At 49.3% G+C, this 11,530-nt stretch overlaps 1 protein-coding gene across 1 annotated transcript in view; it reads right to left on the bottom strand.

Moving 5' to 3' along the window:
* RNF25 (ring finger protein 25) overlaps positions 1-5,322 on the bottom strand; it is a gene marked incomplete at its 3' end in the record, with an annotated part of 18,849 nt that extends 13,527 nt beyond the window's left edge. Inside the window, exons 1-3 of the mRNA XM_078622660.1 lie at positions 5,032-5,322; positions 3,055-3,129; positions 49-151 (exon numbers count right to left, since the gene is read on the bottom strand). Of these exons, the coding sequence (XP_078478786.1) occupies positions 49-151; positions 3,055-3,129; positions 5,032-5,096 (243 nt within the window). The remainder of the gene's footprint in view (positions 1-48; positions 152-3,054; positions 3,130-5,031) is intronic.
* Between the last annotated feature and the right edge of the window lie 6,208 nt (positions 5,323-11,530).

Below are 11,530 nucleotides of genomic sequence, written 5' to 3' on the forward strand. Positions count from 1 at the left end.
GCGCAAACACACACACACACAGACACACACACACAGACACACACTCACCGAGTGCTGTAGCTGCAGGTGCAGGCTCAGCCTCACGAAGCCCAGCGCTGGATCCTCCCCCGTGGCCGGGGCCAAGTGGACAGTCACCTGCCACGGGTGGGGGCTGCAACAACAACAATCACCACAACAACAACAACAACAAAAACAACAACAATCACCACAACAACAACCACCACCACCACAACAACAATCACCACCACCACCACAACAACAACAATCACCACAACAACAATCACCACCACCACAACAACAACAATCACCACAACAACAATCACCACCACCACCACAACAACAACAACACCACCACCACAACAACAACAATCACCACCACCACAACAACAACAATCACCACCACCACCACAACAACAACAACAACAATCACCACCACCACAACAACAACAACAACAACACCACCACCACAACAACAACAACAATCACCAGGACCACCACCACCACCGCCACCACCGCTGCAACTACCGCAACCACCGCCACCACCGCCACAACAACAACAATCACCAAGAACACCACCACAACCACCGCCACAACAACAACAATCACCAAGAACACCACCACAACCACCGCCACCACAACAACAACAATCACCAGGCTCAACCACTCACCCACCCACTCACCCACACGCTCACTTATTCACCCACCCACTCGCCTACCTACCCACTCACTCACATGCTCACGCACTCACCCACTCACTCACTCACCCACTCACACATCCACTCACTCACTCACTCACCCACTCACTCGCTCACCTACACACCCACCTACTCACTCACCCACATGCTCACGCACATGCTCACTCACTCACTCACCCACTCACTCACCCACTGACTCACTCGCCCACACACTCACTCACTCACCCACCCGCCCACTCACACATCCACTCACTCACTCACCCACTCACTCACTCACTCACCCACTCACTCGCTCACCTACACACCCACCCACTCACTCACCCACATGCTCACTCACATGCTCACGCACTCACCCACTCACTCGCCCACACACTCACTCACTCACCCACCCGCCCACTCACACATCCACTCACTCACTCACTCACCCACTCACTCACTCACCTACACACCCACCTACTCACTCACCCACATGCTCACTCACATGCTCACTCACTCACTCACCCACTCACTCACCCACTCACTCACCCACTGACTCACTCGCCCACACACTCACTCACTCACCCACCCGCCCACTCACACATCCACTCACTCACTCACCCACTCACTCACTCACCTACACACCCACCCACTCACTCACCCACTCACTCACCCACTGACTCACTCGCCCACACACTCACTCACTCACCCACCCGCCCACTCACACATCCACTCACTCACTCACTCACCCACCTACACACCCACCCACTCACTCACTCACTCACCTACACACCCACCCACTCACTCACCCACATGCTCACTCACATGCTCACGCACTCACCCACTCACTCACTCACTCACCCACTGACTCACTCGCCCACACACTCACTCACTCACCCACTCACTCACTCACCCACCCACTCACCCACACGCTCACTTATTCACCCACCCACTCGCCTACCTACCCACTCACTCACATGCTCACTCACTCACCCACTCACTCACTCACTCACCTACACACCCACCCACTCACTCACTCACTCACTCACCCACATGCTCACTCACATGCTCACTCACTCGCCCACACACTCACTCACTCACCCACCCGTCCACTCACACATCCACTCACTCACCCACTCACTCACTCACTCACCCACTCACTCACTCACCTACAAACCCACCTACTCACTCACCCACATGCTCACTCACATGCTCACGCACTCACCCACTCACTCACTCACTCACCCACCCACTCACTCACCCACTCACACATCCACTCACTCACTCACTCACCCACTCACTCACTCACCTACACACCCACCCACATGCTCACTCACATGCTCACTCACTCACCCACTCACCCACTGACTCACTCGCCAACACACCCACTCACTCACCCACCCGCCCACTCACACATCCACTCACTCACTCACTCACCCACTCACTCACTCACTCACCCACTCACTCACCTACACACCCACCTACTCACTCACCCACATGCTCACTCACATGCTCACGCACTCACCCACTCACTCACTCACCCACTGACTCACTCGCCCACACACTCACCCACCCACCCACTCACCCACCCACCCACTCACACATCCACTCACACACCCACCCACACATTCACTCACTCGCCCACACACTCACCCACTCACTAACCCACACGCTCACCCACTCACTCACCCACCCACTCACCCACTCACTCACACATCCACTCACACACCCACCCACACATTCACTCACTCGCCCACACACTCACCCACTCACTCACCCACACGCTCACCCACTCACTCACCCACCCACTCACCCACTCACCCACACGCTCACCCACCCGCCCACTCACACACCCACCCACTCACCCACCCACTCACCCATCCACCCACGCTCACTCACTCACCACACACTCATCCACACACTCACCCACCCACTCACCCTCCCACTCACCCACTCACCCACCCACCCACTCACCCACTCACCCACCCACCCACCCACACATCCACTCACACACCCACCCACACACTCACTCACTCGCCCACACACTCACCCACTCGCTCACCCACCCGCCCACTCACACACCCACCCACTCACCCACTCACTCACCCACACACTCACCCACTCACTCACCCACACACCCACCCACTCACTCACTCACACACCCACCCACTCACTCACACACCCACCCATCCACCCACGCTCACTCACTCACCACACACTCATCCACACACTCACCCACCCACTCACCCTCCCACTCACCCACTCACCCACCCACCCACTCACCCACTCACCCTCCCACTCACCCACTCACCCTCCCACTCACCCACTCACCCACTCACCCTCCCACTCACCCACTCACCCACTCACCCACCCACTCACTCACCGTCCATCTTCATGAGTCACTGTCATGTCGTCCAAAAATATCGCCTGGAGCACCTCCAGCTCCGATTGCAACGGCCTGCTCACAGCGGACACACACGAAGCCTCAGTCTGGCTCAATGAGCCTCAAATATTAACACAGAACCCTATGGGAGTGAGCCTCAGTCTGGCTCAGTGAGCCTCAGTCTGGCTCAGTGAGCCTCAAAGATTAACACTGAACCCTATGAGGAGGGAGCCTCAGTCTGGCTCAGTGAGCCTCAGTCTGGCTCAATGAGCCTCAAAGATTAACACTGAACCCTATGGGAGGGAGCCTCAGACTGGCTCTGTGAGCCTCAGTGATTAACACTGAACCCTATGGGAGGGAGCCTCAGTCTGGCTCTGTGAGCCTCAATGATTGACACTGAACCCTATGGGAGTGAGCCTCAGTCTGGCTCTGTGAGCCTCAGTGATTAACACTGAACCCTATGGGAGGGAGCCTCAGTCTGGCTCAGTGAGCCTCAGTGATTTTAACACTGAACCCTATGGGAGAGGGAGCCTTAGTCTGGCTCTGTGAGCCTCAGTGATTGACACTGAACCCTATGGGGAGTGAGCCTCAGTCTGGCTCCGAAAGCCTCAGTGATTAACACTGAACCCTGTGGGGAGTGAGCCTCAGTCTGGCTCAGTGAGCTTTAGTGATTAACACTGAACCCTATGGGGAGTGAGCCTCAGTCTGGCTCAGTGAGCTTCAGTGATTGACACTGAACCCTATGGGGAGTGAGCCTCAGTCTGGCTCCGAAAGCCTCAGTGATTAACACTGAATCCTGTGGGGAGTGAGCCTCAGTCTGGCTCTGTGAGCCTCAGTGATTAACACTGAACCCTGTGGGGAGTGAGCCTCAGTCTGGCTCAGTGAGCCTCAGTGATTAACACTGAACCCTATGGGAGGGAGCCTCAGTCTGGCTCAGTGAGCCTCAGTGATTAACACTGAACCCTGTGGGGAGTGAGCCTCAGTCTGGCTCAGTGAGCCTCAGTGATTGACACTGAACCCTATGGGGAGTGAGCCTCAGTCTGGCTCCGAAAGCCTCAGTGATTAACACTGAACCCTGTGGGGAGTGAGCCTCAGTCTGGCTCAGTGAGTCTCAGTGATTAACACTGAACCCTATGGGAGTGAGCCTCAGTCTGGCTCCGTGAGCCTCAGTGATTAACACTGAACCCTATGGGAGTGAGCCTCAGTCTGGCTCTGTGAGCCTCAGTGATTAACACTGAACCCTATGGGGAGTGAGCCTCAGTCTGGCTCCGAAAGCCTCAGTGATTAACACTGAACCCTGTGGGGAGTGAGCCTCAGTCTGGCTCTGTGAGCCTCAGTGATTAACACTGAACCCTGTGGGGAGTGAGCCTCAGTCTGGCTCAGTGAGCCTCAGTGATTAACACTGAACCCTATGGGAGGGAGCCTCAGTCTGGCTCTGTGAGCCTCAGTGATTAACACTGAACCCTGTGGGGAGTGAGCCTCAGTCTGGCTCAGTGAGCCTCAGTGATTAACACTGAACCCTATGGGAGGGAGCCTCAGTCTGGCTGTGTGAGCCTCAGTGATTAACACTGAACCCTGTGGGGAGTGAGCCTCAGTCTGGCTCAGTGAGCCTCAGTGATTAACACTGAACCCTATGGGAGGGAGCCTCAGTCTAGCTCTGTGAGCCTCAGTGATTAACACTGAACCCTGTGGGGAGTGAGCCTCAGTCTGGCTCAGTGAGCCTCAGTGATTGACACCCTATGGGGAGTGAGCCTCAGTCTGGCTCAGTGAGCCTTATAGCGGCTCAAGGCGGTTACCGTTCGCGTGGCGATAGAGATTATTTATTAAGTTTTATTTATTAAAGATTAAAGGTGGCCGCAACACATTTCAACAATAACAACAGCGAAACAAATAAACAAACAAGTAAACAAAAAAAACAAGTAAACAATGTAAACAAAAAAAACTAAATCGTTAAATAAAAACGCCTCACGTTCTTACCCGGGACTCAAGGCCGCGTCCGCCATCTTGGTACGGGAGGGTGTGGGGAGGGGCGGTCTGCGCATGCGCGGTCTTTTAAACGGCTCAGCTGCTACGGAAGTCCGGCGAGGGTCACAACCACGCAGAGGGCAAAGGGGGAGGGGACGAAGCGATGGGTGGGGCCAATTTACAAAACGCGTTTTTAAAAAAAATATATGAAAATGTTATTCTTTAAATTGTATTAATCGAATTTAAGTTGTGTTTATTTACTCGGTCGATATCTTACGAGTGAGTGATTGTGTGAGATCTCGCACTTGAATGATTTAATTAGAAAAAACACTTTGATAACCGGGATATACGGCCGCGCCCGCCATCTTGGTACGGGAGGATGGTGGTAGTGAGGTCTGCGCATGCGCAGTCTTTAAGTTGCTCAGCTGCTACGGAAGCTCGCCGAGAGTCAAACCCACCGAGGACGCGAGGGGGGGGAATGACGTCGTGAAAGGGGGGATTTTAAAAACGCGTTTAATAAAATCTCGTTATTTTATTTATAGTTGTATTTAATTATTTACTCGATCGCTATCCTATAAGAGCGTGAAAGAGTGGGTTGCGGGAACTGGTGCCTTGAAAGATTTAAGAATAAAAAAACACGCGTCAGGAAACGCGCGCGCTTCGATTTACCGGAGATCCAAGGCCGCCTCGGCCATCTTGGTACGGTAGAGGGTGGCGTATTTGTCAGTCTGCGCATGCGCAATCTTTAAATGGCCCCAGCTGCTACGGAGGCTCGGCGAGGGTCGAACCCACGGCGTGATTGAGGGGGAGGGGCATTCACAAAACGCGTTTTTTTTTACAGGTCCACGTTTAAAGTTCAGTATTGGTGAACATTAAGTGGTATTTAGTTTAACACGCAGGCGGTTTTCGCCGACAATGTTATCTGTAATAAAGCACGGGGCGGGGTGGAGAGTTCTTGTTTAAAACAATGGGTTAGATCGATTAAACATAATTGTTGTAGGGAAGTAATAAAATAATAAAAATAAAACATAATAAAATTATTCTCACTATTATTATTTTATTACTTCCCTTCTACGTGATGACTTTACCGAAAGAACCAAGAAGATGAATCCCTGCAGTCACGAAAGCTTTAAATCGAAATATAATTGTTGTATTTCGATTTAAAGCTTTTTGCTGAACTGCAGTGATTCATTTTCTTGGTTCTTTCGGTAAAGTCATCACGTAGAAGAAAAAGAATAAAATAATAAAAATACGACGTAATAAAATACAATTCTCACAAAGGGAAATAATAAACTAATACAAATTACACATAATAAAATAATATAATAACATGATATTATTTTAATAATATTATAATAAAATAATAAAATTACACATAATAAAATAATATAATAACATGATATTATTTTAATAATATAATAATACAATATTAAAAATTAAACATAATAAAATAATATAATAACATAATAAAAATTTTCTATTATAATAATAAAAATAAAACATCATAAAATACAATTCTCACGACGTTTCGGCCACAACGCAAGCAGCCGTCCTCAGGTGAAGAACAGGTCTGTCGGAAAGACAGCGTCTGAATGAAACAGCACCAGGCTTGGCAGCGTATATTGAAGCTGCAGGGTTGGAGGGGGGAAGGGCGCCTTGACAAAAGAATTTGCATATCAACAGAGGAATTTAGCATATTGATGGGAAATGCAGATATGGGATTCGTCACTACTTGTGGAATGCGTAGGAGGTGGGCGGGAGGTTTCAAAGTCATATTATGCCCGTGCGTTATGCAGGATTAGCAGCATCGAAGGGAGGGAGTAGGGTTAGCAGTAATAAAGGGAAGGAATGATCATTGGTGTTTTACCCTTCTATCTGACACCTTTTTTACAAGGAGTCATGTTTGCATAGACCACAATACCTGCAGTCGTAATGCAAACAAAACACACAACTCTGATAATATATGCACTGTCCTTGAAGTTGATTGGTCCACACCCGAGACAGCTTTCCTTAGAGCCCAGTCTCACATGGTCCTTGAAGTTGATTGGTCCACACCCGAGACAGCTTTCCTTAGAGCCCAGTCTCACATGGTCCTTGAAGTTGATTGGTCCACACCCGAGACAGCTTTCCTTAGAGCCCAGTCTCACATGGTCCTTGAAGTTGATTGGTCCACACCCGAGACAGCTTTCCTTAGAGCCCAGTCTCACATGGTCCTTGAAGTTGATTGGTCCACACCCGAGACAGCTTTCCTTAGAGCCCAGTCTCACATGGTCCTTGAAGTTGATTGGTCCACACCCGAGACAGCTTTCCTTAGAGCCCAGTCTCACATGGTCCTTGAAGTTGATTGGTCCACACCCGAGACAGCTTTCCTTAGAGCCCAGTCTCACATGGTCCTTGAAGTTGATTGGTCCACACCCGAGACAGCTTTCCTTAGAGCCTAGTCTCACATGGTCCTTGAAGTTGATTGGTCCACACCCGAGACAGCTTTCCTTAGAGCCTAGTCTCACATGGTCCTTGAAGTTGATTGGTCCACACCCGAGACAGCTTTCCTTAGAGCCCAGTCTCACATGGTCCTTGAAGTTGATTGGTCCACACCCGAGACAGCTTTCCTTAGAGCCTAGTCTCACATGGTCCTTGAAGTTGATTGGTCCACACCCGAGACAGCTTTCCTTAGAGCCCAGTCTCACATGGTCCTTGAAGTTGATTGGTCCACACCCGAGACAGCTCTCCTTAGAGCCCAGTCTCACATGGTCCTTGAAGTTGATTGGTCCACACCCGAGACAGCTTTCCTTAGAGCCCAGTCTCACATGGTCCTTGAAGTTGATTGGTCCACACCCGAGACAGCTTTCCTTAGAGCCCAGTCTCACATGGTGTTGGACCAGATGACGCCAAAAGGCCCACAACTCAAAGACAACGCACCATCAGAGTATGAGAGCTCGGGGTTAAGCATTTACACCATTGGAACCTCATTTGCCAGTAAAAAAATGTGATAATTGTTTTTTTACCCTTCTATCTGGCAACAAAACTGCCATATAGAAGGGTAAAAAACCAATTAGCATAAAAATATGATAATAGATAATAGAAAACCAATTATCATATTTTTTACTGGCAAATGAGGTTCCAAAGGGAAGGAATGTTTAAACCTTTTTCGTGACTGCAGTGGTTAATATTCGTAGTTCTTTCGGTAAAGTCATCACGTAGAAGGGAAATAATAAAATAATAAAAATACAAAACAATACAATTCTCACGACGTTTCGATTGCAACGCAAGCAATCATCATGAGGCGTGAAAAAACCACAGCAAATTTTATTGTTGTGGTTTTATAAAATAATAAAAATATAAAACAATACAATTCTCACGACGTTTCGATTGCAACACAATCAAACATCATGAGGTGTGAAAAAACCACAGCAAATGTTATTGCTGTGATTTTATAAAATAATAAAAATAAAATAAAAGTAAAATTCTCACGACCTTTCGACTGCAACGCAAGCAATCATCGTCATCAGGTGTGAAAAAACGACAGCAATTCAATTTTATTGTTTTATTTACATCATTTTATTATTTCCCTCCTAAATTGTTGTGTCAATTCTTCATTTGAGGCTTTCGTCACTGCACGAATCCCAAACCCTTTGGTTCTTTCGGTAAAGGGGCCGTCCATAAATGACGTCACACACCTTGGGGGTAGGGGTGGGGGTCAGACATATGACGATGTATGACGAGAAGGGGGGGGGGTGACGTCACAACAAAATGCGCAACTGACAAATGTGACGTCACGTCAAAATGCGCAACTGACAAACGTGACGTCACGTCAAAATGAGCAACTGACAAATGTGACGTCACGTCAAAATGGGCAACTGACAAACATGACGTCACGTCAAAATGCGCAACTGAGAAATGTGACGTCACGTCAAAATGAGCAACCGAGAAATGTGACGTCACGTCAAAATGAGCAACTGACAAATGTGACGTCACGTCAAAATGAGCAACCGAGAAATGTGACGTCACGTCAAAATGGGCAACTGACAAACGTGACGTCACGTCAAAATGCGCAACTGACAAACGTGACGTCACGTCAAAATGCGCAACTGACAAACGTGACGTCACGTCAAAATGAGCAACCGAGAAATGTGACGTCACGTCAAAATGAGCAACTGACAAATGTGACGTCACGTCAAAATGGGCAACTGACAAACGTGACGTCACGTCAAAATGCGCAACTGACAAATGTGACGTCACGTCAAAATGAGCAACCGAGAAATGTGACGTCACGTCAAAATGAGCAACTGACAAATGTGACGTCACGTCAAAATGGGCAACTGACAAACGTGACGTCACGTCAAAATGAGCAACCGACAAACGTGACGTCACGTCAAAATGAGCAACCGACAAACGTGACGTCACGTCAAAATGAGCAACCGACAAACGTGACGTCACGTCAAAATGAGCAACCGACAAACGTGACGTCACGTCAAAATGAGCAACCGACAAACGTGACGTCACGTCAAAATGAGCAACTGACAAACGTGACGTCACGTCAAAATGAGCAACCGACAAACGTGACGTCACGTCAAAATGAGCAACCGACAAACGTGACGTCACGTCAAAATGAGCAACCGACAAACGTGACGTCACGTCAAAATGAGCAACCGACAAACGTGACGTCACGTCAAAATGAGCAACCGACAAACGTGACGTCACGTCAAAATGAGCAACCGACAAACGTGACGTCACGTCCAAAATGGGCACTGACAAACGTGACGTCACGTCAAAATGCGCAACTGACAAATGTGACGTCACGTCAAAATGAGCAACCGAGAAATGTGACGTCACGTCAAAATGAGCAAACCGACAAACGTGACGTCACGTCAAAATGAGCAACCGACAAACGTGACGTCACGTCAAAATGAGCAACCGACAAACGTGACGTCACGTCAAAATGAGCAACCGACAAACGTGACGTCACGTCAAAATGAGCAACTGACAAACGTGACGTCACGTCAAAATGAGCAACCGACAAACGTGACGTCACGTCAAAATGAGCAACCGACAAACGTGACGTCACGTCAAAATGAGCAAACCGACAAACGTGACGTCACGTCAAAATGAGCAACCGACAAACGTGACGTCACGTCAAAATGAGCAACCGACAAACGTGACGTCACGTCAAAATGCGCAACTGACAAACGTGACGTCACGTCAAAATGCGCAACTGACAAACGTGACGTCACGTCAAAATGAGCAACCGAGAAATGTGACGTCACGTCAAAATGAGCAACCGACAAACGTGACGTCACGTCAAAATGAGCAACTGACAAATGTGACGTCACGTCAAAATGAGCAACTGACAAATGTGACGTCACGTCAAAATGAGCAACTGACAAATGTGACGTCACGTCAAAATGAGCAACTGACAAATGTGACGTCACGTCAAAATGAGCAACTGACAAATGTGACGTCACGTCAAAATGAGCAACTGACAAACGTGACGTCACGTCAAAATGAGCAAATGAGAAATGTGACGTCACGTCAAAATGCGCAACTGACAAACGTGACGTCACGTCAAAATGCGCAACTGACAAATGTGACGTCACGTCAAAATGCGCAACTGACAAACGTGACGTCACGTCAAAATGCGCAACTGACAAACGTGACGTCACGTCAAAATGCGCAACTGACAAATGTGACGTGACATAAAAAAACTTAATGAAATAGACTTTTTAATAAATGTTTTCTCCTACAACATCAGAGCGCCACGTGAAATACGCACTACAATGACAATAGTTTAAAGCGATTTGAAGCATGTTTTATTTTTTTTGTCAGTGGGGGGGGGGGGGGCAGAGCTTGGTGACGTCATATTTGAGAGGAGGAGGGGGGGTGGGGGGGGGGTCAAAAGTCGGCAAAAATCGCGTGACGTCATTTATGGCCGGCCCCAAAGCCGCGTATTCTGCTTGTTGTGTCGTCAATGCCCCAACCACCACCCGACACACCCGATCAGCAGCAGGGCGTGTGGACGGATCGAATCGTGGACGATTTCATTGAGAATTCTCACCAGGGGAGTAAGGCGAACATGCTGCTGCTGCTGCTGCGTTGGTCACCATCTCAACCACCTCAACAACCACCACCTCAACCACCACCACCTCAACCACCACCTCAACCATCACCACCTCAACCACCACCACCTCCATCACCACCTCAACCATCACCACCTCAACCACCACCACCACCTCCATCACCACCTCAACAACCACCACCTCAACCACCACAACCACCAACACCACCACCTCAACCACCACCACCACCATCATCACCACCACCACCTCAACCACCATCACGCACCTCAACCACCACCACCACCATCACCACCACCCACCACCACCACCTCAACCACCACCTCAACCACTACCACCACCACCTCAACCACCACTACTTCCATCACCACCTCAACAACCACCACCTCAACCACCACCACCATCTCAACCACCACCACCTCAACCACCACCACCTCAAC

This window comes from Lampetra planeri, unplaced genomic scaffold (genome assembly GCF_965212315.1).
Source record: "Lampetra planeri unplaced genomic scaffold, kcLamPlan1.2.h2 scaffold_1693, whole genome shotgun sequence".
In the NCBI taxonomy this organism is placed as follows: domain Eukaryota; kingdom Metazoa; phylum Chordata; class Hyperoartia; order Petromyzontiformes; family Petromyzontidae; genus Lampetra; species Lampetra planeri.